This window comes from Myotis yumanensis, unplaced genomic scaffold (assembly GCF_028538775.1).
Source record: "Myotis yumanensis isolate MYYU_CA2020_CCGP unplaced genomic scaffold, mMyoYum1.0.hap1 SCAF_5, whole genome shotgun sequence".
Classification (NCBI taxonomy): domain Eukaryota; kingdom Metazoa; phylum Chordata; class Mammalia; order Chiroptera; family Vespertilionidae; genus Myotis; species Myotis yumanensis.
Window position 1 is genome coordinate 79203687 of NW_027223756.1, and position 26608 is coordinate 79230294.

Sequence of the window (26608 nt, forward strand, 5' to 3'; positions counted from 1 at the left end):
AGGAGAGCTGTTGGCCTAAGGGTACAAACCCGCAGTCATGAGTAATTTCTGGGCCTCTAATGCACAGCACGGTGACTATTGTTGATGATACTGTATTGTGTACTTGGCAGTTGCTAAGAGAGTAGATCTTAAATGTTCTGCTCATACACTAAAATGTAACTGTGGCCCTAGCCGACTTGGCTCAGTGGATAGAGCGTCAGCCTGCGGACTGAGGGGTCCTAGGTTCGAGTCCGGCCAAGGGCACATGCCTGGGTTGCAGGCTTGATCCCCAGTAGGGGGAGTGCAGGAGGCAGCCAATCAATGATTCTCTCTCATCATTGATGTTTGCATCTCTCTCTCCTTCTCCCTTCCTCTCTGAAATCAATAAAAATATTTAAAAGAATAAAAGGTAACTGTGTGAGGTAATGGATGAGTTCATCTCATTGTGGTGATCATCCTACAATATATCCGTACATCAAATCATCAAGTTGCGTACCTGAAATGTACACAATGTTATATGTCAATTGTAGCTCAAGCTGAAAAAACAGACACACGCAGGTTCAGGAGGAGCTGTTAGATGCCGTCAGAGTATTTGTGTTCTTTATTATCAGTTTACCCCCATGTCAAGCAGAAACCAGGTTTGTCTTGTTCACACAATAGGTGCTTAATTGACATGGGCTGGAAGGGCTGTGAACTATAATGACATAAAACGAGAGCGATCTCTTAGAATGAAATCAGATCATGACCCCTGCTTAAAACCCTCCGGTGGCTCCCTGTCCAACTTAAAATCCACGAGGCTGGGCGAGTGGGGGTGGGATGAGGCCTTAGTATTTAATGAGGACGGGGGTTTAGTTTGGGAAGATGAGAAAGTGCTGGAGATGGATGGTGGGGATGGTTGCCCAACAATATGAATGGACTTCATGCCCCTGAAGTGAACACTTTTAAAAAGGCTCAAATGGCACATGTGAATTTATGTGTATTTATGCATATTTTACCACAGTTAAAAAAAATTGTACTCCTCACCTGCAAGGCCCTGCCAATCTGGGGCCCTATCCTCTTCTCCCTCTTCATCGCCACCTGATCTTCCCTCACCCACTGCTCCAGCTACACTGGCTGCCACCTGTCCTCCAAGTGAATTCCCACCGCATGGCCTTTGCACTGGCTGTTCCCTCTGCCTGGAAGGCTCTATCTGCACATTTCTCCCAGGCTGTCCCATCTCCCCTGTCTCAGCTCAAATGTTACCCCGGGCAGGCCCTCCTTGACCCCCCTCCTCCACACACAGTTCCCCCTACTGAGCATATTATCTGGCTTTATTATATTACACATATTACTGCTACAAATCAAGCACTAATTGCTTGTATGTGGTCAGTTTCCCCACTAGGCTGTGAGCTCCTGAGGACAGGGGTCTTTGTCCCCACATAGTGCCTGGCACATAGTAGGTGCACAATAAATATTTGCTGAAGGACCAGTCAGAAACTGTCCCCCATGCATATGAAGACAGGGACTCCCCCCAACTCTCTGCATTCCCGCTCTCAGCGCCCCAGAGTTCTGTTGGCTGCTGTGACCCAGCCGTGAGTCTTGCGCGTGCTCCCAACTGTTCAGGGCCCTGCCACTGCCCAGGCCCCACCCCTGGGAGACAGAGCAGACCCAGAGCCTTGGGGGCCGGTGGTTGTAAACAGTTTTATTGATCGGGAGGGGGTTGGGGAGGCAAATTCCAGAGAGGGTCCAAGTCTCAGCTGGCCACTCAGCTGGCATGCATGGTCAGCTGGAGGTCGGAGGGGAGGTCACAAGGGGACTGGTGGTGTGGGACCCTCTGACCACCCTGGGGCCATATTTACAGGGGGGCCCACCCACCTTTGCTGCCCCCCCAAGACGTTTACTCAGCTGCTGCCAGTGTAGCTAATCGGCAGGCCTCTTGGCCTCTGTCCCTGAAACCCCTTCTCTGTCTCCCCTCAAATTCTTGACCGGCAGTTGGAGGCCCCCCTGGCCTTCTGGAAGCCCCTGTGTTGGCTCAGCCAAACGCCCAGGCCTCTGGGGCCGCCGCACTCACACACAGACACACACCCTGCATGAGTGCCCATCGCCACGCACACGCCGGCAGCAGCCCTCGTGGGCATTCACACGCACACCTCCCTCCCCTTCCCGGCCCCTTGCACACGAACACGGCATGCACACACACACACACACACACACACTCACGCACGCCAGGAGCCTAGGTCAAGGAGGGGCCCGGAGGGGGGGCACTTGGGTCTGCAGCTGTGGCCCCCTCCTCATCCCGCCCCCTCCAAGCCCTGGGCCGCCACCCCAAGAACGGAGTTGTGCAATTGGGTAGAAAACTGCAAAAAAAACAACCGCAAATTGGAAACAAACCCAAACCCACGCACAGAAGGTCAACCTCAAATCTATAGCACATCCTCCCGCCCCCCAAACCGCCTCATGTCCCGCGGCCCCGGCAGGGTGGGGGGCCAGGCCTTTGTGCTTCCTGTGGCGGAGGCCCCTCCCCTGCGCACTGGGGGGGGGGGGGGGTCTGGAGCACCCCACTCGGCGTTGGGCCGGTCTCTCGCTCCTGTTCCCGTGGCTGGCACAGCGGAGGAGTCCGGGGCCCCCGCCTAGGGCACGGGGGGCGCAGTCCTGTCTGTGCCCCCGAAGGAGAGGAGGTGCGCCAAGTCCGTGCTGGGCCGGGCGTGGCGGCCGCGGGGACGGTCACCCCGGCCCTCGCCGCTGTTGAACGTGTGCGTGCGGCGCAGGGTGGCGGCCGCGGGGCCGTGGGGGCCCGGCCGCCGGAGGCTGCCCGTGGGCGGCGGGCTCCAGGGCCGCGGGAGGCTGTCGGAGGCCGTGGTCGGGTCCAAGGGGCCCGTGGGCGCTGACACCACCCGCCGGCGGTCCGGGCTGGCGTGGGGCGTGAGCGGGAAGTCCCCGTGGGGGGCGCGGCCCGCGGGCTGCTCGGGGGCCCTGGCGGGGGCGAGCAGCAGCAGCGAGGAGGAGGAGGAGGCGGAGGCGGGGAGCAGGGGGTGGCTGTGCTCCCAGGCGCGCGGGCCCAGGGCGTGCGGGTGCGGGTGCGGGTGCGGGGCGGGCAGGCGCTTCTGCGGCAGCGGCGTCTGCTCGGGCGTGGGCAGCAGCCCCGAGTCCAGGTCGTGGGGGCCGCCCTGCAGCAGGGTGGCCTTGGCCCAGCCGTTCTGCATCAGCGGGGCCAGCAGGGCCTCCGGGGGCCCCCCGGCGCCGCCCCCGCCCCCGCCCCGGCCCCCCGGGGCTCCCGCGCGGCGCTCGCCTAGCCGGCTCACGCTCAGCACGGCCTCGCCGCCCCCGTGCGCCAGGATGGCCTCCTTGTCCTTGCGGCGGGCCAGCTCGCGCCGCTCGCGGAGGCCCACGTACCAGCCCACGCTGAAGCCCGACACCACGGCGCCCACCACGAAGGCCGCCACCGACGAGGTCACCAGCAGGTTCACGGACACCAGCCCGGCGCGCTCCTCCGCGAGGCTGGCCCGCAGGAGCCCTGGGGAGAGGGGCGTGAGAGGGGTGGCGGGAGGGGGCCCACACCCGGCCGCCGCCGCGTCTGCCCGTCTGTCTGCCTGTTTCTCTGGGGTCTGTCTGTCCTCTGAGTCTGTTCATCTGTTTGTCCTGTGGCATCTCTGTCACTTGGCATCCGTCTCCAGCCTCTGTCTGCTCTCATAGCCTCTCCGTCCCTTTCAAAGCCTGTCCGTGCCTCTGTCTGTCCCCGGGCATCTCTGTCCCCTCGGTTCACCTGTCTGTCTCTGGGCCTCCCTGTCCCTCACCTCCCTCCCTACCCGGGAGTGGGACGCCCTGACCTTCCAAAGCTAGTCCGTGCCCCCCAGCTGGACATGGGCTGCGAAGGGCATGAGGACCCCAGGGGAGGGTCCCTAGGTCTGCCGTTCCCCCACTTACCTGTGCAGTCCCCTAAGCCTGAGGTGCTGGCCCCGGACACATCCTGCTCAAAGGTGGCCCTGATGGGGGCAAGGCAGAAACAGTCAGCAGAAGCCCCGCTCAGGGAGCCCGAGGAGAGGAGGGGGCCCTGGTCACCATGCGGGTTACACCCCCCTCCTCTGCCCTCCCCCCCTCAGTACCTGGTGCCAGGGCTGAGGAAGATGCAGGAACCATCGGGGGCCCACCCGCAGTAGGGGTCCTGACTGCCAATGCAGTTCCTAGGGCAGACAGGGGACCGGCATCAGCCACGGCCTCCTGCACGGTGCCACCTCCTGCACGGTGCCACCTCCTGCACGGTGCCACCTCCTGCACAGTGCCACCTCCTGCACGGTGCCACCTCCTGCACGGTGCCACCTCCTGCAGCCCCGGAGTCCTGGCCAAAGTCTCTGCGGTGGGGGCTGTTTCTCCTCCATTTTACAGATCAGAAAACTGAGGCTCGGGAAAGTTCACTTTTGCCCAAGCAGCAGAGCCAGGGTCGGAGCCCAGCGGGCTTGCCCCAGAGTGTGTGTCCGGCTCTGCAATGCCATCACTACTGCCAGGACGGCGGTGCAGGCAGGGTTTCTCAGGGTGAGGGGCTCCCATGGAGCTCAGGGAGGGCCGGTACTTTGCATCTGGTTTTCCACCCATTTTAGAGGTGGGAAAACAGCCACCTTCCTGGTCCCCAGCGTCTGCTCCTGTTGCTTAAAAATGTCACTCAGGCCCTGACCGGTTGGGCTCAGTGGATAGAGCGTCGGCCTGTGGACTGAAGGGTCCCAGGTTCGATTCCAGTCAAGGGCATGTACCTTGGTTGCGGGCACATCCCCAGTAGGGGGTGTGTAGGAGGCAGCCGATTGATGTTTCTCTCTCATTGATGTTTCTAACTCTCTATCCCTCTCCCCTCCTCTCTGTAAAAAATCAATAAATGTCACTCAGGTCCCACTCCTCCTCTGCCCACAGGCCTCCAGGGCCCTACCTCCCTTGGGGCAAACACCCAAGTCCTCCCCATGGCCCACAAGGCCCTGCATGACCTGCCCCCATCCTCTCCCTGCCCTCACCTCCTCCCTCACCGACTCCTCTCCAGCCACATGGGCCTCCTCACTGTTCCTCTAAAACCCCAGTCATGGTCCCATCCAGGGCCTTTGCACGTGCTGTGCCCTCTGCCCTACTCATCTTTCAACAAGTCAGGCTGCTGCTGGGCCCTTTAACTCAGACTCAGCTCTTCCCCTCTTCCCATGCTCATCTCCCCTCAACCCCCCCAACATGCACCCCCAGCAGTGGGCCCGGGGGCACTCACTTCATGCATCCTGAGTACTGCTGGCAGCGGGCCACGGGCACACGGACCACACAGTGGGGGAAGGCCGCCAGCAGGCCTCCTGAGGCCACATCCAACTCCAGGCTCAGCAGCCGTTGCCCTGTCTCACTGCCACCTGGCCGGCCACACCTGGGGGTGAGCAGATCAGTAAGGCTCAGGGCCTGGGCCCCACCCCCACTGGCTCTGCCCCCTGGCCTCTGCCAGACCCCACCTGTCTGGCCGGTAGGTCTCGAACTCCTCGAGGAAGACACTGGGCCCAGAGGTGCCCAAGGCACTGGCGTTGGGCCAGACCAGGAACTTGAGGATGGTGCCCGCCTCGGAGCCCAGGAAGACGACAGTCTGGTTGCCCCAGGGGCCGGCGCCCACATCCACAGCCACTCGGGTCAGCTGGTGCCTGTGGCCGGGGCAGGAGGGTCAGTCTGGCACCACGGCCCCCTCGGTCCCACCCCCACTGGGCAGACACAGAGACACCGCCCACGCCAGGCAAGGTGGGCACTGGTGTGGGTACAGGGCTACACACAACCCTCCTCCAAAACAGACCCCACCCTGGGCTCCCACTGGGCCTGTCTCTCTCTCGCTGAATCTCTCTGTCCCTCACTGTGTCCCTCTCTGTGTCTCTGCCCCTCTGTGTCTCTCTGTGTCTCTGGCCAGTCCTCACAGATGTATGCTGTCTCCAGCAACACTGCTCTCCACCAGCCCCCTCGCATCCACAGTCAGCCCCACCCTCCTTCCCCACCCACCATCCTGTCCTGGGCTTTCATCTTCACCCTCCGCCCCACAAGGATCCCAGCCACACGTGGGACTGACCGTGTCAGAGTTCGTACTATCCAGGGCGCATGGCCCAGCGAGGGCACCGCCTCGTCCATCAGGGGGTGGGTCTTGACGAAGTTGAGGATCTCATCAGGGAAGGCGCTGGAGGCGTTGTACTGCATGCCGGGAGCCGCACAGCACCCAGGGCTGGGGGGTGAGGGGGTGGTCAGGGCAGGTCGGGGGTCCCCCTATAGGGGCTCTGATTCTCCATGGGACCCAAGGCCCTGCCCCAAGGCTTGTTTCCCTCAGCTGTGTAATGGGTGCAGCTGAACCCGGCAACAGCTAGTAACTGCCTGGGAGTCCCCAGCCTTCGGTCGTGGGGACAGGCCCACCCCGGCACCTGTCTGGGGATGGAGGGGCGCTCACCGGGGCCGAGGCACCTGATCCTCGGGCACAGGTGTCCAGATGGACTCCGGGGACTTCTGCTCTCGAAAGCGGCCTTCAAACACAGCAGCCACCTGTGTCATGTCAAAGGCGCAGACGGCAGAGCCGGGGATGCTGGGGAAGTAGATGGAAGGGAGCGGTGAGCCTGGTGGAGGCGCTGCCTCGGGCAAGTGTGTGGAGGAGTCCTTGTCCTCGGAGCTGTCAGATGGTCAGTCCCCTGAGCCGGAGTGTCACCCACCTGCCCCATCCCGTCGCTGCCGCCCGAACCGTGCTCAGACGGGATCCTATTTCAGCTCCTCTGCAACCACCCGTGTCCTGGCCTCCACTGTCGTGTGCCTGACTGTTCAGTCTCCCAGACACCACTCCTGGCCCCTTACAACCATTCCTGCTTCTACTCCTCGCTCTTCCATGGCTCCCTGGTGCTCCAGGATAAAACCCAGGCTCCCCTCTGCAGCCCGTCACCTCCCTGCCCTCATACTCTCACTCTCCCCGTGGCTCCCTCTATTCCAGCCACATGGGCTCCTCTCTGTTGTTTAAACACACCAAGTTCATGGTCTCCTCACAGCTTTGCACGTGCCGTTCCTCCAACTTGGAATGCTCTTCCCTTTTCCCCCATCTCACACCCATTGAAGCCTAGTTCCCATGTCCCCTCCTCCAGGCAGCTCTCTCTGACCCCCCTCCTTCAAAGGCAGGGGGTGTTGATGTCCCCATCTGCCCAGTTCTGACCAGAGGCTCTTGGAGGGTCAGTGTGGCTTTGTTCTACTGCGGTCTGGGGCCAGTGCCTCGTGGGGGTCCAACCTTGCCCAGCCTAGGACTACAGGCAGTGAGTGAATGCGGGCCCTGGCCACTCCTGTCCACCCGGGCCCCGAGTTCTCTCGGTCAATGTTCACTGACCTGTTGCTGGGGGTGGAGAAAATGGCAAGGACTACGGGCCGGCCCCCCAGGCTGACCACACCCGTGACGGCCTGCATCACATTGAAGTAGAAGTGGGAGTCCCCGGGCACGGAGCAGTTGAGCCGCGCCTTCAGGAAGGACGTCCACTGCTTCTCCAGCACGCGCGGGGAGCCCCCCACGTCATTCTTGCACACCCGGGCCACGCGGGACACCACCACCTGGGGGGACAGCGGACAGCCGGGGCCTGAGCCCTGAGTTCCGAAGGCCACACTGCCCACCACCCGGGCCGGGGCGGAGGAGCCTGGCCCTGGCTCACTGTGGGGCCCTGTGGTCACTGCACCTCTCTGGGTGTCGGAGTCCCCGGTGGAAATATGGGGATTGGCAATAGGATCCTAGCAACGTGGCAATCATGATACTCATCAGGCACACTTACAGATCGTTCACTACGGACCTGGCACTTTATTCTCATCAGCTCTTACTTTCCTCCCAAAGCTCTACCAGGGAGGGCCTACTGATATCCCCATTGTATAGGTGGAGAAACTGAGGCACAGGGAAAGGGAAGTGACCTGCCCAAGGTCACACTAGTGGGAAATGGCAGTCTTTGCACCTACTGTCTGGCTGCTGCAATGGATAGGCAGGTAGAGGGATGGAGGAATGGATGGAGGAATGGATGGGTGGATGATTAGTGGATGGATGGATGATGGATGGATAAATGAATGATTTGAAGGAGATAATGAATGGATGCATGTGTGATGAATGGATGCCTCTCAGCTCCGTGCCCGGCCCTGGGCCTCTCTGGGAGGGGAAATGGGGCGTTACCTTCTCCAGGTAGTTAAACTCCATTGCGATCTCCCGGAAGAAGAAGTAGATGTGGCTGCCCCACTCCACCGCGTGCACAAAGTAGGGCTCTATGGGAGAGGAGGGGTCAGCACCCAGCCCCTGACCTGAGAAAGGTGCTCTGGGGCTGGGCACGCATCAGCCTGGTGGCTGCTCTTATGGTGAAGGGGGAGACATACGTTGGTCACCCAGGCAAAGGGAAACAGACGCAATGCTTCGGGGGTTTGCGGGAAGAGGGAAGTGTCAGAATCCTAAAGTCGCAGTGTCTACTTTCCACAAACAGCAACAGCTACTATTTTCTTTCACCTTCCCCGCTCAGGTGTCAAAGACCTGAGCTGCTGCTCTCTCCCTCTTGTAGTTCCATTTTGGGCTCCCAAGCCACCCATTCCCATCAAGCTCTACTTTAGATCCAGCTTCAATCTTTCCTATAGCCATTTAAACATTGATTTTAGAGAGAGAAGGGGGGGGGAGAGAGAGACTGATTTGCTGTTCCACTTAGTTATGCACTCATTGGTTGATACGTGTATGTGTCCTGACCCAGGATCGAACCCACCCGCATCCCTGGCACATTGGGACGATGCTTTAACCAACTGGCCAGGGCCGATCTTGTCTCTGGCTTTGTCTTTAAAGAGGCCAGTAGGTTCCAAAGATGAGATGGGAGTCCCCTCCCTGTCTCCTCTGGGACTCTTATTCTGGTGGGGCGGTGGTGGGATTCGACCAGTGTCCATCCCACCTTTAAACCACTTGGAGTCGTGTTTCACGGTGCGCAGAGTGGGTCTGTCTCCGAGGCTGCGGTAGATGACAGCATCGATGGCTAGGAAGTCGGTGACAGTGGCTGTGAAGAGCATTCCTTCTGGATGGGAGTGATGGGGGAGAGCAGGTGAGGGGCTGGGTCGGAGAGGCCAGAGGTTGTGTGGCCCAATACTTGATCTTCCAACACTCTCAGTCTACCTCACTGAGCCTAAGCGAGCCTGCCTCTAGCCCAGCCGTGGGCAAACTACGGCCCGCGGGCCGGATCCCGCCCGTTTGAAATGAATAAAACTAAAAACAAAACAAAACAAAAAAAGACTGTACCCTTTTATGTAATGATGTTTACTTTGAATTTGTATTCGTTCACACAAACACTCCATCCATGCTTTTGTTCCGGCCCTCCGGTCCAGTTTAAGAACCCATTGTGGCCCTCGAGTCAAAAAGTTTGCCCACCCCTGCTCTAGGCTGATCCCTGACCCCATCTAAACCCTGAGCCCAGGCTGAGCCCCAACCCTGCTGAGGCCCTGAGCCCTGACTCCAGGCTGATGTTCTGCCTGTTTCACAGCTGGACAGTCTCCCAGCCACCGTCTACCTGACCCCAACTCCAAGAGTGGAAAGTGCCATGCCTTGCTTGGGGCTGGGGCCTTATCAGATGGTCAGAGCTGGGGGGACACTCACCAGAGAAGAGGGCGACGTTGGCGTGTTTGGGGTCGTACGGGCAGCGGGCCATGCCACTGATGTTGTCCCCGAGGGGCTGTAGTGTGTCTATCTGCAGGGGGACAGGGCCTGAGCGACAGCAGCCACGCCCGGCAGCCCCATGGCTCCCCAGACCTCCCTCCAAGGGGAACCCTGTCTCTGCCTTGGATGCTGTGTGACCTGACCAGTCCCTTAACCTCTCCGGGGCTCAGTTTGTTGATCTCTAAATGGGTCTAAGAGTCGACTCCAGTTAACCCTATTACTGGGTCATAGGACAAATAACGGGCTTCCCTGACCTTAAACCGGCCTCCCTGGGAAGCCTCGAGCTGTGGGTGAGGCGGTGGGGAGCACAGACCCCGTAATGCTCTCGTGGGAGGCTTTGTGGGCGGGGGAAGGGCACGCTAGTGGAGGGCAGGTGAGCAAAGGTCTGGAAGTTGGACCTGGGGCCGCCGGGACCTCGAGGCAGAGACTCACACTGTAGTTGGCGCACAGCGGGTTGAAGGCGTTGGAACCGCACACAAAAAGGGTGGACTCGTCCCGCAGGAGCAACACCTTTACAAAGTTCCGACACTCGCCCTGGGGTGGGGAGGGAAGAGGGAAGTGTGGTCACGTTCCGGGCCCGGCTGTGCTGTGGGCCTCAATGGGGGGTGGCTAGGGCAGAGGAGGACCAGGACCGAGGTGGAGACGTACAGGGTGGAGCCTGTGTGTGGGCGTGTCCAGGTCTCAGCACCATCAGGGGCGTGGTCACAGCTAGAATAGGCCGAGATGGGGCATGGCCATACCTACTTTCCATCCGCGGCCATTGAAGGGATGGGGCTATGGCAAGACCTAGCCTGAGGACGTGGCCATGACTGGGACCATTTGGGGGTCGTGGCCAGGCTCAGGGCGTAGCCATGACAACACGGGGGTCCAGGCCCGGGATGAAGGGGGGGGAGGATTTGCCTTGGGTGTGGCCAGCTGAATTGGGGCGTGGCTTGGGCGTGGTCGTGGCTGATGGGGGGCGTGACGAAGGCCCACTCACCTCCTGCTTGCCCTTCATCCGACACACATTGATGTCGCTGGGGTTGGAGCGCCAGGTCAGCTTCTGGGGGCACAGGGAGCTGGTGAGGGGTAAGGGGTACCCAACAGCCCTAGGAACCCCTGCCGGGTAGGCCCGAGTCCATCTCGCTCCCCATTGTAATGTCAGCTCCCTCCGGTGGGAGCCCCAAGGGCTGTCCCCCCCTCCTCCCACCTGCGCCCCCTCCTCACCCTCTGGTACCGAAGCTCCGTGGAGGTGGGGGGCTCCAGCTCTACCCGGTACAGGTTGTCCCTGAGGGAGGGGTGCGGTTAGTGAGATTGGGGGCCTCCACCCTCCCCACATTCCACCCCCTGGGGCATGGACACAACACCGGGCGTGCTTCACATGCTTGCGTGTACCCCCGCACGTGTCCTCATGCCCTACAAAGACTCATAGCTCCAGCACAGCCACTGCCTTTGCATGCCACCTCGGGCTACACCCGCTGTCCTGGGGTTACACTGACAGGATGAACTGTCCGATGCCTTTAACCAGGTGCCCCCTCAGCACCTCTCAGTCTACCCCAGGCTCACGCCCCCCCCCCTCCCCCCCTGCCATGTCATGGAAACATGCCCTGCTAAGGTCATTGGCCAACTGGTATGAAGTACAGCAGTCACTTCTCTGTCCCCCTCCCCCTCTCCACAGTGTCTGGCCCCCCGCAGGTCCCCCTCCTCCTGGGAACTCATTCTCACAAGGGCCCCGCCCCCCAAACTCACCAGGCTTCCCTCCTACCTTTCAGACTCTCTCTGGCCTCCTGCCTCCCCCACCCTCCTGGGTGGCCTCGTTCACTCTAATACTGACTGCACCCTCATGACCATGACCACGCCCGCAGTCCTGTCTCCAGCTCGGCCTCCTCTGAGCTCCAGATTCGGGGGCCGGGGGCTCCTCGGCGGCGCCACAGGCATTTCACACTCAGTGCGGCCATTCTGAGCCCCACTGTTCCCCCAAACTGGGACCCCGCTTCCCTCTGTCTCCCACCTCTGACCTTCCTCTGTCCAGCTCTGTCCTCTGAGGGTGCAGACCACAAGTTGGAAGTCACCCTCAACTCCCCTCCTCACCTCCCTCCCACATCCAACACGTCAGTCTCCCCTGCCTTTAATGTTTATTGAGAATTCACCTACTTCTCACCCCTCCATGGCCACCCCCCCATTCCAGCCCCATCAGTCTCTCCAACTTGCCTCCCCAAAGAAGCCACCAGAGGGCGACTGTGAGCACCTAAGTCAGGCTCCCTCCCTTTACCTACAGCCCTCCAGGGCTCCCACCTGCCTCCAGGTAAAAACCCGTCTTCCCCTCAAGCCAGGAGGCCCTGAACCATCTGCCTCTGTCTCCTCCAGCCCTCACCTCCTCCTCTCTCCCCCTCTCACTGTGCTCAGCCATGCAGACTTCCTCGCTGTTCTAACCCGCCAGGCACAGTCCTGGCCTCTGCCCTCTGCCCTCTGCCCAGATGTTCCCCTCTCCCCCAGATTTCCTCGCGGCTGCCTCCTCATCATTTAGGCTTCAAACCAAGTGCCACCTCCTCAGCACCCCTTGGAGGCACCCAGTGACTTTTGGCCAAACAGTTGTCCCATCTGCTAACACCCCATAGCAGGCACCCGGCTCCAACCACACCTGAGCCCAGCACCCTTAAAAGTGTCACCCGAGGTCCACACATTCACACCTGGCCAAACAATGAGCCCCAATGAAATCTCCCCCAAAGGCTCCCACCCTGCGTTCTGCCGGACACTCCCCATACCTGTCCCCAATGAACAGCGTCCTGTTGACCCGCAGGACCCGCTGGATGTTGAGGCCCTCGGCGCCCTCTGTGGGGGTCAGGCGTCCCGGCCCGCTGCCCACGAACACAGGGTAGTGGCTCAGGTCTGGGGAAGAGAGGAGTGTGATTTAGGGCAGAGGTGAGCCTGGCCTCGTGAGTCCCTGAGGGAGGGGGCAGCGGGCTCAGTTGGGGAGCAAGACCCTCCTTCCGGACCCTCCCTCGCCCAGGACCCCCACTCACAGTCCCTGGGGGCCACGCTGAGCGGCGGCGGCTCCTCGGGGAAGAGTCCGTGGGCGCCCCCCAGCAGCAGCAGCAGGAGCAGTAGGGCCGGGCGGGGAGGGGGCACTCGCGGGGTCCGCATGGCGAGGTCGGAGCGACAGGAGGTGACACCTGCGGGCGAGAGGGGGGGCGGTGAGCGGCGTGGCCTGTTTCCGCCACCAGATGGCGCTGATGAGCCGCAGCGGCCGGGACCTTCATTATTCCCCCCAAATTCCCCAACGGGATAATAATTTAAAATAACAACTTCACTGCCAGCCCCACTCTTGCCTACCCCACCACCTTCCCCTACAACACCAGCCAGAGTACCCCTTATCTCTCCGGTGCTCTGTCTGCTCTGTGCCCTTTTTTTAAAAAAAAAACAACAACAACACATTTTTTTACATTTATTAATGATGGATACTTTTCCCATTAATTTTTAGAGGGAGTGGCAGGGAAGGAGAGGGAAACGGGGGGCGGGGGGGAGAGAGAGCAAGAGAGAGAGAGGTGAGAGAGACATATGGATTGGTTGCCTCCCACAGATGCCCAAGAGGGGAGGAAGGAACCTGCAACCCAGGAACGTGCCCGTGACCAGAAATGGGACCCGTGCCTCTCTGGTGCTCGGGCTGATGCTGTACCCCTGAGCGACATGGGCAGGACCATCCTAACCATTCCTAAGTGTCCTGTGCAGGGACAGTAAGCCCGTTCACAATGTTGGGCAGCCGTCCCCACCATCCGTCTCCAGAACCTTCTCACGCCCCCAAACTGAAACTCTGTTCCCTTTAAGCACCAGCTCCCCCTCCCCCCGCCTCTGGCACCCCCATCCACTCGCTGTCTCTGTGGATCTGACTCCTCTAGGGACCTCCTGTGAGTGGAATCACAGTCTTTGTCCTCTGGTGTCTGGCTGACTTCACTGAGCACCATGTCCTCGAGGCTCATCCGTGCTGTAGCAGGTGTCAGGACTGACGTGAATGGATGGGTGTGTGTCCATCATCTGTGGATGGACACGGGCCCCTCCACCTCTTGGTTCCGGTGAATAACGCTGCTGCGAACAGGGCCGTGCGAATCTCTCTTTGCGACTCTGCTTCCCGTGCTTCTGGGTGTGCACCCAGGAGTGATATTGCTGGGCCACACGGTAATTCTGTGTTTGTTTCTTTTTTGGAAAAAGCCATACTGTTTCCCACAGTGGCTCCACCGCTTTACATCCCCACCAGCAGCGCACAGTGTCCCGATCTCCCCACATCCTTGCCTCCACTTCTCAATGTTTTCTGACCGTTGCCATCCTAACGAGTGTGAGGCTGATGCTGTGTGTCTTCACATTATTTATTCTGATGGTGATAATACAGAACTAAACCCCACAGACTCCTTTAGGGGAGTCCGGGCTACTTCAGGGCCAACCCACTGCACCTGGCCTCAGCCTACCCCCCCCCCACCTGGGGTTACCAGAGGCCTTAGCACCTCCCCCAGGCCCCCTAAGACCATCTGCTTCTCTCCATGAAACTTGAGGCGCCTCTGCTAGCAGCCGCCTGGCGCCCGCCTGCCGGGAAGCCGCCCCACCACCTGCCCCGGCACCTGGTCACCGGGAGCTGCCACCAGGCATGGAAGTGTGTGGCCAGCATGTGCACCCCATGCCATGCAGGGCACCCATGCACCCACACGTCTGCGTGCCTGCAAGAGAGGCATGCTTCCTGCCTGCAGCCTTGCGACATGCACGCATGCCCACAGGGGCGGGGAACAGTGCCTTGTCCTGTGCATCAATTTATAAATTGATAAAGTGATAGGTCCCACCCAGAGGAGGCTATCCTCTGTGGCTGGGCCTCTCAGCTTGACCCCTCAGCTACCACTCCAACTCGGGCAGACCATCCCACTGGACTGCCACTCTCAGGTGAGGAAACTGAGGCAGGGATGGGAGTTCCTCAAGGCCACCCGACTTCATCTCCTCCCATCGGCAAGGGACTCCCAGGCGTTACACTGCCTTAGTGACTATAAGTTTGTCAGAGGCTGGAATTTCCTTCTGGAAGATTTCTCCCACTTCTTTCTGCCAGGGTGTCTGGGTTACTCTTTTTATATATATATATATATATAGTTTAGAGAGAAAAAGGAGAGGGATAGAGAGATGGAAACATTGGCGAGAGAGAAACATCAATGGGCTGCCTACTGTCCCCTCCCGAGGATGAAGCCTGAAACCCGGGCATGTACCCTGACCAGGAATCGAACCAGTGACCTCTTGGCGCACAGGACAAGGCACGTTCCACTGAGCACGTTGGCCGGGCATGGGCTACTCTTGAAACCCACAGCTTCAGCATAAATTTTAGGATCAGCTGGTAAGTCCCAAAACAAACAGCAGATAAAACATACACCCTGTCAGGATTTTCACCGGAAGGAGCTGAACGTTCAGATCAAATTGAACTACTGACTGACAGCTGTGGCTCCCCCACCCCAACCCGTGCTTCCCTGATCCTGCCTGCTTCAGCTGAGGGCGCAGGCCACACCCCGGAACCGCTCTCGAGCTCCCTCCAAAGCCTGCGCTGGCCCCAGCCCTGTGCTCTCACCCTCACATCCAATGCCAGCAAGTCCTGTGGGCTCTGCCTTCTAATTTATCCAGAATTCTCACCCCTTCCCAGTCCGCTCCCTGGTCAGCCCCCATCACTCCCATGTGGACCAGTTCAGTACCCTCCATCCACCCTGGTTCCCTGGCTCCTGTCCTTGCTCCCCTCAGCCCATTTCCCCCCAGCAGCCACCAGAGGGCCTGTGTGAGCACCTATGTCAGAGCTGTGTCACCTCTGCCTCCAGGACTCACCTTCCTCCAGGTAAAAGCCAAAGTCCTCCCAGGGGCCCACAGGGCCTAGTATGACCTGCCTTCATCTGCCCCTCCCTGCCCTCACCTCCTCCCTCTCTCCCCCTTGCACACTCTGCTTCAGCCACACGGGCCTCACTGTTCCTCCATCATGCCAAGCACCGTCCTGCCCCAGGGCCTTTGCACAGGATGTTCTCCACACCTGAAAGCCTCTTCTTTCAGATACCCACAAGGCTCCCTCTTTATGTCAGATCTCTGCTAAAACGCTGTCTCCTTAGAGTCTCCCCACCCCTATCACCGGAACCCCTCCCCAGGTCCCAACCCCGCCCCCACATGGTGTCAGACTCTCAAAGCATCCTTTAGACCAGTGGTTCTCAACCTTCTGGCCCTTTAAATACAGTTCCTCATGTTGTGACCCAACCATAAGATTATTTTCGTTGCTACTTCATAACTGTAATGTTGCTACTGTTATGAATCGTAAGGTAAATATCTGATATGCAGGATGGTCTTAGGCGACCCCTGTGAAAGGGTCGTTCCACCGCCAAAGGGGTCGCGACCCACAGGTTGAGAACCGCTGCTTTAGACCCCAGACTCTTTGCTTCTCCAAATAATGGTCCTCCAACCAGCAGCCTTGGCCTCATTTGAGAGCTATTAGAATGCAGAGTCCCGTGCCCCCTCCCAGACCCACCCAACCAGAGCCTGCACTTTAGCAAGATCTCCAGAGGCCTGTGTGCACAATAACTCAGAAAATCCGCTTATGCACAGACTCCCCCAAATGAAATAATCACCCACATCATAGCTCATCCAAAGCCTTTCTGCCCCCTGGAATGTGAGCCCTGTGAGGACAGGCCTGGGTGTATCTTGGCCGGTGACATGTCCCCACAGTGTCTGGCTCACCACTGAGCTCAGTAATGGCTTGTTGTATGTTGATGAACTAAGTGTCAGCACAAGGAATTGAACCCAGATTGGACCTCTTGCCTGATTCAATTTTGCTCATCACCTCCACATGCATGGGTGTCCGCCGGTGGGTGGGTCCCCCCCACGCATGCCCATGGGCCCCGACATCTACCGCATGTTATGGCATCTGTGTGTTCACATGGATGCAACCACAGAACAAGTATGTGCCCCCGCAGTGGTGGGTGGGCCACACGTGTGTGCGCACATGCCTGTGTGTCCGAGTGTACACACATACCACCCAGGAAGCTTCTGTCTGCACCCCCCTATTGATGACTTCCTGGCTGGTAGTTTCCAAGGACCCCAATTAACTACTGACAGGCCATCTACCCACCCTCCTGCCCTGCCCTGCCCTGCCCTGCCCATTCTCGCTGGCAGGCTGGGGACACTGAGGCCCAGAAGGAGGGCCGGACAGGCGACAGTGCCCACCAAGGAGCCTCAGTTAGCAGCCCAGTCTCTGAAATGCATGGTCTAGGTTCACATCCCGGCTCTGCCTCTTACCAGCCTCGAGCGCTCCGACAGTCACTTCCCCTCTCTGGGTCTCAGTTTCCTCACCTATAAACTGTGGTGAATGTAAGTCCAAACCTGAGATGTCGCTACGGGTTTGAAAGGACATAGTGCCGACCAGCAACGTACAACAGAAAACCACGCACGCACGTGTGTAGTTTCAAATTTCCTAGTGGCCACATCGCAGAGGTGACTCACGGCGGCCCAGCTCCAGATGAAAGGCTGCGCGGGACGGATGCGCAGTGACTGGGACCATCGAAGGGACAGAAGACGGTCCCGCGGGCCGGGGGAGGCCGCCTGGGATTCTCCCCCTTGGCCAGACAAGATGATTTCCCTTCTGTAATACGAGGCACTAGGACAGGGCCTGGTCCACATGCTCACTCTATGTGAAGTGACCTTGCTGGATGACCTTGGGCCAGCAGCTAGCCCTCTCTGGGCCTTGGTATCATGGCAGGAACTCGGTGACCCTGGGTCAGCCTCCGAGCCCATTTCTCCCTCTGCCATGGCAAAGGTTGGGGCAAGATGCCCATTTCCAGTTCCATAGAAGGAGCTCCTGTCAGCCCGGCCATCCCAGGATTCCAGCTCCGGGGCCGGCGTCCCTGAGGAGATCGAGTAACCTGGCCTGGCAGCCAGGCCCCTGCACCATCCAGGTCTGGTTACCAGCTCTGCTTACAGCTGCCTCCTCCAGCTGCCTCAGTCGCCCCCGTCGCAGCCTAGCTGGGCTCTGAAGCTGTCTAGGAACTTGGCTGAGCAGCTAGAGGGTGTTGCTGGGGCTCTGGGCATGGTGAGGCGGCTGTGGAGGGACCCCCTTGGCCCCCGATGCGCTCTCAATGCCAGTTAACTCATCTCTCCCCAGCCTGGGAGGCGGAGAGTGAATCCTCCTCCATTCCCCACCCTCCTCCCTGTTTCTCCTTCATGATAACCATCACCATCTGGTTATCATGAAAAGTAAATGAGGTACGCATAGTAGGTGCTAAATAAACTGTACGGACTGCTGTGCATCTTTGAGTTACATCCTCCCTCTCTCTGAGCTTGCTTTCTCCTCTGTGAATCAGACGAAAATGTCAGCTTCATGACAGCAGCGGGTGTGGCACATAGTAGGTGCTCAACAAGCACTGGCTGAATGAATGTCCCATAAACAGTCCCTGCTTATAAAAGAGCTACAAGGATATATTTATTTTCTGAGCACCGACTGTGTGCCACGGCCAGGGGTTGAGCCATGACCAGGACTGTGTCCCAAGAGCTTGACACAGAGCTGGGCATGCAGTCAGCACTCAATGAATGCTGAGTGTCTCTTTTAAAGAGGACAGTACTCAGAGTACCTGAGCATATCTACCCGACAGAAGCCCAGCAGAGCAGGCATTTAAACTAAGATGTTATGAAGCCCCTACTATGTGTGCACCAGGTACTGGGCCAAGAACTTCACATGCATGAACTCGTGTCCTGTCCACACCGAGATGAGACAGGAACCAGCCCCACCACCTCTGTCTTACAGACGGAAAAACGGAGACTCAGAGAGGTGAGGTCACTTGGCCAAGGCTGCACAGCACAGAAGGGTACAGCCAGCATTTGAACCCAGGCATGCGGTTATACTGCTTCTTGCCGACATTTATTGAGCGCCCATAATGTGCCATCTGTCTATGGGGCTGCACAGTCTGGAGACCCAGAGAGAGGCTGTCCTGTCCCCAGGCCACTCGGGGAACCAGAGAGGAGACCAGGTGGCAGAGACAGGACCTGGAATGGGGGAGAGGTCCCTGGGACTCCTGGCCCAGATGGGGAGGGGTTGTTCCCGAGTAATTAATTTAATCAGTTTGGAAATCGGGTCACCAGGAGGCAAATCGGAAGCAGCAACTTGTAACTAGGAATGGGGGAGAGGGGGCTGCTTTCTCGGTGATGCTGAAACCATTTCGAGGAAATTCAAGTGCCATTTATTCCCAGTGAGTCATTAGGGGGCCCAGAAACAGACTGCCCAAGGGGGCTGGGGGCTAGCTCCTAGGGAGTCTGGGCTGGGGCTGGTGGGCTGGGCACCCACAGATTCCCAAGTGGGGGTGGCCCTGGGCAGGCCCTGCCCTCAGCCCCAACTTGGAGAAAATACAGTCAGGCCCTGCTCTTGGGGCCCAGTTTTGGGAGACGGAGGGAAGTAAGGTTTGGCTCTCAGGGCCCCATTTGAGGGAGGATAAGGAGATCTGGTCCCCGCCCTCGGTGTCCTCCATCTGAGAGCAGAAGATGGGGACCCCAGCCCCACTCACTTGGGCTTCTGGGAGCCCTCCTTTATCCCAGGCTGAGCCCCCACCCAGAATTCCTCCAGTCACTGCCCCTCTCAGAGGCCCTGCCTGGGAGGACACAGGATCCCCAAGTGGGAGGGGGCAGGAAAGGCAGGGGGACACACCACTCAGAGATGCTGGGCCGGACGCAGGCAGGGCTATGCCAAGTGCTGCTGGGAACGGAAGACCTGGCCAATGAACTTCAAGACAAAAGCGGGAAGTAGGTCCCAAGGGAAGGTCCTGGGGTCAGAGCAGACCACAAGTCCAAGTGAGTCACAGCTCAGGAATGGCAGAATCACGGGCAGAGCGATACGGGCTCTGGGGGATGGGTCATGAGAAATGTGCATCAATGGAGAGAAACAGCGAGGGGCCCAGGTTTTGCTGGGCGACCTCGGGGAATGCGCCACCCAATCTGTGCCTCCTTTCTCTTCCCAGAGCCTGAGGATTAGACATTCGAAGGGAAGTAGCAGCAAACACTTACAGAGAATCTACTGTGTTCCCCGCCCTGTGCTATGGGGCTTTACAGAAAATCCTGGTGGGTGCCCAGTTGGTGTGGCTCAGCGGTTAAGTGTCGTCCTATGAACCAGGAGGTCACAGTATGATTCCCAGTCAGGGCACATGCCTGGGTTGCGGGCTCAATCCCCAGTAGGGGGCATGCAGGAGGCAGCCGATCAATGATTCTCTCTCATCATTGATGTTCCTATCTCTCTCCCTCTTCCTTCCCCTCTGAAATCAATTTAAAAAATCCTGGTGGGGTAGGTGGGAGGGGTTCTTCTCACCATTTTACAGGTGGGAAATTGAGGCCCGGTGTGGGTAAGTGATGCGCTCAAGGTGCCACAGCTAGGAAATGGCCAAGCTGGAATTTAAACCCAGGTCATCTGGTCCAGACACCACACTTTTAATCATAGCATTACCTGCCCCCAGAGAAAGAGGTCCTCAGTCCCTCCCCACATCCATCCATCAGCAAGTCCAAAATCTACTCCATCCACCCACTTCTTTCCCCCTCTACTGCCTCAACCTGGCCAGCCCCCATCATCACCCATCTGGATCAGTACAGTCACTCCACTCGCACCCACAGCGCTGGCCCTTGCTGCCCACAGCAGTCCTTGCAGCAGCCAGAGTCACCACTGGTTACCTGAGTCAGGTCCCACCCTTCTCTGCCCACAGCCCTCAGGGCCCCACCTCCCTCACAAGGCTCTGTATAACCTCCCCCCAACCCCACCCTGTCCCCTCCCTCTCTCCCCTTCACTCACTCTGCTCTAGCCACATGGACCTCCTTCCAGTTCCTCCAATACGTCAGGCACATTCCTGCCCCAGGGCCTTTGAACAGGCTGTGCCCTCTTCCTGGAATGCTACTCCTCTAGGTCTCTGAGTGGCTGACTCCTTCTTATTTTCCAAGTCTCAGCTCAAATGTCACCTTCTCAGACACCCTCCCTACTCCATCAGCTCTGCCCTTCTTAGCTACATCATCCAATATTACTGTCTTCAGACCACTCATACTTGATTTACTTTCTGTCTCTAGTTAGTGTCCTTATTCCCACCCAGCTGTGAGCATGACAAGGGCAGGGCCCAGTCAGCCTCGGTCATTGCTGGGTTCCTAGCACCCGGCGCATAGTAGGTGCTCATTAAATATTTGTCAGCTTATCAAATGAGAGCACAGACCCATGGCTCCCATTGCAATCAGGGCCAGAGGTCACACCTTCTGTTTTTCAAAGTAACTCCTTTTACTGGAGTAAGAAAAAAAGACAGGACTATGCCTGGCATTTTGCCTGCATCTTCTTGTTTAAATGTTGAACCCTAAGAGAGAGAGAGAGACTAGCATCTGTGATTTACTGGTGGGGAAACTGAGGCTCAGAGGAGGGGGCCTGAGTGAGTGAATGAAGAGATGGACTCAAACTTAGGTAAGTCTGATCTGACGGTTGTGGCCATCTCTAAGGGCAATCATTCAGAGCGGCTACTTCAACTGCCCGAAGACTCTTACTCCAGGAAAGGAAGGCTGCTCTTCTGAAACTATCAGAGAACGTGTGGTCGCCCCCTGGTGAACTCCTATACATTCATCATGGTCCTAGATGCAATGCCCCTCCAAAGTGCATCTTCTCTGATCCACCGGGCAGAACCCACTTTCACCAGACCCATTTGCTCACTGTGCCCAGGCCCTGACCCTATGTAGCAGAGGGCCAATGCCTGCGTCTGTTTCCTTCGCCCATTGAGGGCCAAACAGAGCAAAAACCTCCTCCTCTGGGACCCCAGCGTCACGCAGCTGGGACACAGCACGTGGAGGCCGCTGGCAGCCTTTGTTGAGTAACTGGTCTCCCCATCTGCCTCGGATGAGGGCTCCCCTAAGAACCCACCACCCTTACGGGACTCCTCCATTTGGGAAGTTCTCTCCTAGGTCTGCCCTTGGAATGCTGGCTTAGCCTGGGCCAAGGTGCATCCTGGGGAATGTAGTCCTCACTAAACAGGGTCTCTCTCACTGCAGGCCCTGGGGTAGCCACCTTTGGACCCTGGGACCAGACAGTGAAGGGTCATCGAGGGCGGCTAGTGAGGGGCCCGTATCCCTGCCCAAAGGTGGGGGTCCTGGCCTCCCAAGTCTCCTCCTAGTGCTTTAATGCTACCACTTTATCTGGACATCCCCGCAGGACAGGTGATGAATGACCGTGGAAATAAAAGATAAATCTGTGGCTCAGGTCCAGACCTCTTAGGCCCTGGCTCTCGCCTGTGTCTGTTGGGGGCTCCCTGGAGCCTCAGTTTTTCTATTTCTGCTAAGTGAGGCTCCACCCACAGTCAACCTCAATCACTGTTAGGTCTTAGACGAGGAATCAGTCAGACAATCTGCAGCCCTTTAAATGACTTGGGATTTCAGAATCACGGTGTCTTAAACATTCCGGTTCAGAAAATCCACAGTACCTGGAAATTTAGAAGAAATCTGGAGGATCACCTGGACCTAACCGATACCAGAATTATTTTTCCAGGATTCTGGAAAGATGGCTGTACGACCCCACTTGCCTGCCTCCCAGGATGGGTGGTCCACCACTGTGCCAAGCAGCTAACTTGGTTTCCAGGAGCCTGTCTCCTGGTAACTACTCTTCCTCACTGTTGCTCAAGGGCTGAGATAGTGCCCATTCACCCTCCCGCTCTAAAACCTTCTATGGCTCCCTGTTCCCCTTGGGATAAAGCCCACTCCTCAGCTTGGCATTTACAGCCCCTGCTAACTCTCAGGCTTCATTATCCATGGTCTCCCACCCTTAAAACAGCCCAGCCACTCAGGACTCCCAGCAACTCACCATGCAGCCGCTATCCTTGCTGCTCCTTCCACCTGGAATCCCTGCCTCCCTCTTCTCCTGGCAACATCCTTGTCATCCTTCAAGCCCAGTGTCAGCATCCTCTCCTCCAGGCAGCCTTCCCTGCTTCCACCTGTCATAACCCTGGCTGAGTCCTCTCTGGGCCCCCAGCATCACCTGGCAAAGGGCCAGGCACAGAGGACAGGGCCACACCCCAGGTTCAGCCAGGGACACCTTCCATCCCAGGAGACGGGCAGCAACCGGCACGTCCTTCAGCCCCTGGGGACCCAGCTCCCCTGTCCCGCCGGCTGACGTCAGGGTCACCTTTCCAAGGACAGTTTGATTTCTATCTTGCAGGTCCAGCCCCAGGTAACCCCAGCAACTCCTGTCACAAGCCCTGGGCGGCCACTGCAGATGCCAAACTCTTCTACAGCGCAAATCTCCAGCACCTTCCTCACCCAGTGGACAGAGGTGAAAGCTGAAGCCTAGAGCAAGAACGGCCGCTCCTAGGTGACTCAATACCTCCGCTGGCTCAGAGACAGCTTCTCACCTCAAAGCAGGGAAGGTGACAGCACCCTGAGGACCCATGGGTGCTCAGCTCTGGCAGGAGGCAGGTGGGAAGTAGAAGGACAATGGCGAGGTTACAAATCCAGGGCTTTCTTACGTGACCTGTCTCTGCATCATCTCCCTCCACTGAGCTCCTTAAACCCAAAGAGCGTCTCCTGGGGAGATCGAAGCCCAGAGAGGGCGAAAGGCCTGCCTAGGGCCACACCTCTCACTCTCCTGCCTTTTCCTCTATGCTGATTTTTTTTTTTTGAGAGGGGTAGGGCGTTGGAAGCTCCAGGCCTAACTTCTGCCCAGCCCAGGATGGACAGAGGAGTGGGTCCCCTGGTGACCTTTGGGAGAACATGTGGGTTTCATGTGGGGGCACCTTTCCCCGGACCCTATATAGCAGTCCCAGGAGCGGAGAGGCCTGGCTTCCCTCTTCACCCTCTCTGCTGCCTCTCTGGGCCTCAGTTTCCCAATCTGCTCTTGGGAATGAGCCCGTACAGGGTGGACACTCCATAGTTCAGTGAGGCTTCTGCAGGCTGCCACCTGCCCGGTATCCAAGGGGTTTCCTAAGGGCCCCACCGACCCCCAGCCGCTTTCCTGTAGAGCTTGGCACCCCCTCTCAGGTGAGTCCTGACCCCACCCATGACCCCCACATGCTATACTCTCTCAAAATAGACTTTCAGCAACTGCCCAGACACATCTGAAATTTTTATCCTTGAAAGAAACCGTGTCTACTAGGAAAGGGGATGGGGGCCAGGGAGCTTAAGGGGTAGGGGTGTCCCAGGGCACTGAACTCTGATTTTGGACCCCTTGAGAAGCTGAGGGAACCCAAAGAAATATGAAGAAATGCAATTTTGCAAATGAGGTGGGGGTTCCTTCTGCAGCCCCAGTCATTGGTCCCCCCTCCTTCCTCCTTAAATCCAAATCCAGATCCCTAAACCCCAAGCCCCAGTTCCCCTCAGATCTGGGGTCAGAGATGACAACCTCAGGGGTAAGATGCCAAAGATCTCAGCCAGCGAGGGCTGACAGGGGCTGCGAGTGAGAACTGCCCCGGTCCCGGGCCTCTTGCAAATACTTCAAGCTCCAATGCCTACACATTCTGGGCAGGGGCAGGGGTTCCCTATGGCACCCCGTCTAGGGAGGTGCCCCCAACTGGAGGGAACCTGGAGGTAGAGAGTAGGACAGAGGGCAAGTGACCCCCTTCTGGGGACCGATGAGCGCCTGCAGGAGTGGAGGGGTCACACTCAGCGCGCCCCCCCCCCCCCCCCCCCGCCTGGCACTCTCAGAGAGAGACGCTTTCTTTGTCCCTTTGTCAGCTCTTGGGGGCCCCCTGAGCCCCCCTGGGTCTCCACGGCAGCGAGGGGTATCCAGACGGGCTCTCTCGGCCCATCGCGGCCCCTCCCCTGTGGCTGGGGCCCTGGACTCGATCTGAGCCAGGCAGGAGGCTGGAGAGGGCTCAGGGGCGTCCAAGGTGCGATGGCTGACGGCGAAGAGGGATGGAGGGGCCTCACCGCGCTGGGACCACCACCCAGCCCTGGGTGGCCCTGACTTAGCCCTCAGGGCCCCGCCCCCCCCAACACCCAACACCCGTCCTCATCGCCGGCCAGCAGGCCCCCTGCCCGCCCCGAACCCCCAACCTGGGCCCAAATCCAGCTCCCTAGCGGCGCAGCCGGGAGCCCCCATTATTGTCTCTGAAGCGCCCCTCCCCGGACAAAATACCCGCTGCGGTGCCGACAGAACCCCTATTATAGCTCCACATACAGGCCCCCAGTCAACATCCAGTCCCCCCCCCTCCCAGCTGCGGTGCCATCGGACACCCCCATGACGGAGCCTCATTCAGCACCCCAGGCCCAAATCCAGCCTCTTCAAGGCGCTGCCATTGGACCCCATGACAACCCCCCACACAGAGGCCCCTCTGAAATCCAGCCCCCTCCCCTTGGCTTTGCTGACAGATCCCCCCGTGATGGTGCTCCACGAGCTCCCGGCTCCAAATCCAGCCCCCTCCCCATGGCGGGTCCTCAGGACCCCCCCAATCACCGCGCCTGACCCGGCCGCCCCAGCCGACAATGAACCCCCCAGCCGCGCGCCGACAGGCACCCCCAGGGCAGCGTCTCCCCAGCCCCCGCTCGCAGACGCCCCGGGCGCTTACCTCGGAGCCGCGGCCGCCGCGAGTGCGCGGGAGGGAGCGCGAGGGCGGGAGGGCGCGGGCGGACGGGGGGCGGGGAGGGGGGTCGGTGCGCGCACCTGTCCTGGCCTGGCTGGCTCAGCCGGGCATCCCGATGGGGAGGGGGGCTGGGGGCGCGCGCTCCCCCGCCCCCGGGCCGCGGCGCTGCGCTGGGGGAGGGGGCTCAGCCCCGGCTCCCCGGGCGCTGGCGTCCGCTCCGGGGAGGGCGCTGCGGGGCGGCCGGACCCGGGGCGCGCCGCGGCCGCATTTTCCACGCCCGCCGCGGCGGCCGCAGCAACTCGCGGCTAGCCACCTCCGCCCCCCCCCCCCAAGTCGGCCACCTCTCCCCCCAAAAACCGGGCCGGAGCCACGCAAAACGCGGCACGGATTGACAGGGGTGCGGAACGGAGGGCGGCAGAGCTGGGTGGGGGGCCGGAGGCACTGGGGACGGGATGCGGGGTGGGGGTGGGGGTGGGGAGAGAGATCCAAGAGAAGGCTTCCTGCCTTTGTCCGGGTGGGACACCTAACTGCGCACCCTCCTACCTCCGGACTTCCTGCTCTGGTCCACTCGGGCCAGACTCACATCCTCAGGACGTTCCCAGCCACACTCGTGGATGAAGGGGGGCGGTGTCAGAAACCCCCGTGGTCTCCTGGGTCCCTTCCTATGAGGGTGTTTATTCAATCTCCAAGCATTAACTGTAACACTCAGCAGACACATGAGACAACTGAGGCGCAGGGAGGCGTCTTGTCCAAAGTCACCTAGTAAGAACGCGGGGATTTGAACCTGAGCCAGCTGGCTGCAGAGATCATGGTACAGAGCTGTCCTCCGTCCCAGCGTCCTGCGGGGCCTGGCGCAGAAGAGGTTCCTAGGGGGCTGCGGCTCCCCCGGGGCCCAGGAGGGGCATTTCTGCCCCTGGCCTTTGGGACTCCAGGACAAGCTGGTCTTCTGATTCCAGAGACATCCCTGTAAGCTCCTGGACCCTCTGAGACCTGAGGACAGCGGGAGCCCCTCTCAGGGCCTCAGTGTCCCTGTCTGTCCAAAGCACCTCCCCATGCGGGTGAGACAATGTATGCCTCCCCCCCTTGTTCCTCCAGCACCTCCAGTATGCAGTAGGCAATCAACAAACGTTTTACTATGATGTATTTATCTAGCCACATGTCTTGCACACCTACTGTGTACGGGGGCGACTTCTGAGCCCTGGATGCAGAAGTGACCTCATTCACTCCTCAGGGCAGCCCTAGAAGGCTCCCAGAGATGGGAAACTGAAGCAGGGAGAGGCCAAGGAGCTTGCCCAAGGGCACAGGCAGATGGGAAGGGAGCATTGTCCTCTTGCCACCGATTATAAAGCACCTTCTATGTCAGTGATGGCGAACCTATGACACGCGTGTCAGAGGTGACACGCGAACTCATTTTTTGGTTGATTTTTCTTTGTTAAATGGCATTTAA

At 59.1% G+C, this 26608-nt stretch overlaps 1 protein-coding gene across 3 annotated transcripts; it reads right to left on the bottom strand.

Moving 5' to 3' along the window:
• Positions 1-1640: 1640 nt before the first annotated feature.
• SEMA6B (semaphorin 6B) lies at positions 1641-25494 on the bottom strand. Of its 3 annotated transcripts, none has more exons than XM_070415864.1 (17): positions 25242-25494; positions 12628-12777; positions 12370-12493; positions 10832-10892; positions 10605-10667; positions 10058-10159; positions 9566-9656; positions 8871-8990; positions 8120-8208; positions 7301-7518; positions 6389-6520; positions 6020-6169; positions 5424-5606; positions 5195-5341; positions 4062-4139; positions 3883-3941; positions 1641-3472 (listed from the first exon to the last, which is right to left on the bottom strand). In XM_070415864.1, exons 2-17 carry the CDS (start codon positions 12746-12748, stop codon positions 2589-2591), a joined length of 2622 nt encoding a protein of 873 aa, XP_070271965.1. In that variant the 5' UTR covers positions 12749-12777; positions 25242-25494; the 3' UTR covers positions 1641-2588. The 3 variants fall into 3 exon arrangements, with proteins under 3 accessions (XP_070271965.1, XP_070271964.1, XP_070271966.1); XM_070415863.1 differs by lacking the exon at positions 25242-25494 and adding an exon at positions 25147-25226; XM_070415865.1 differs by lacking the exon at positions 25242-25494 and adding an exon at positions 22449-22843.
• Positions 25495-26608: the final 1114 nt, after the last annotated feature.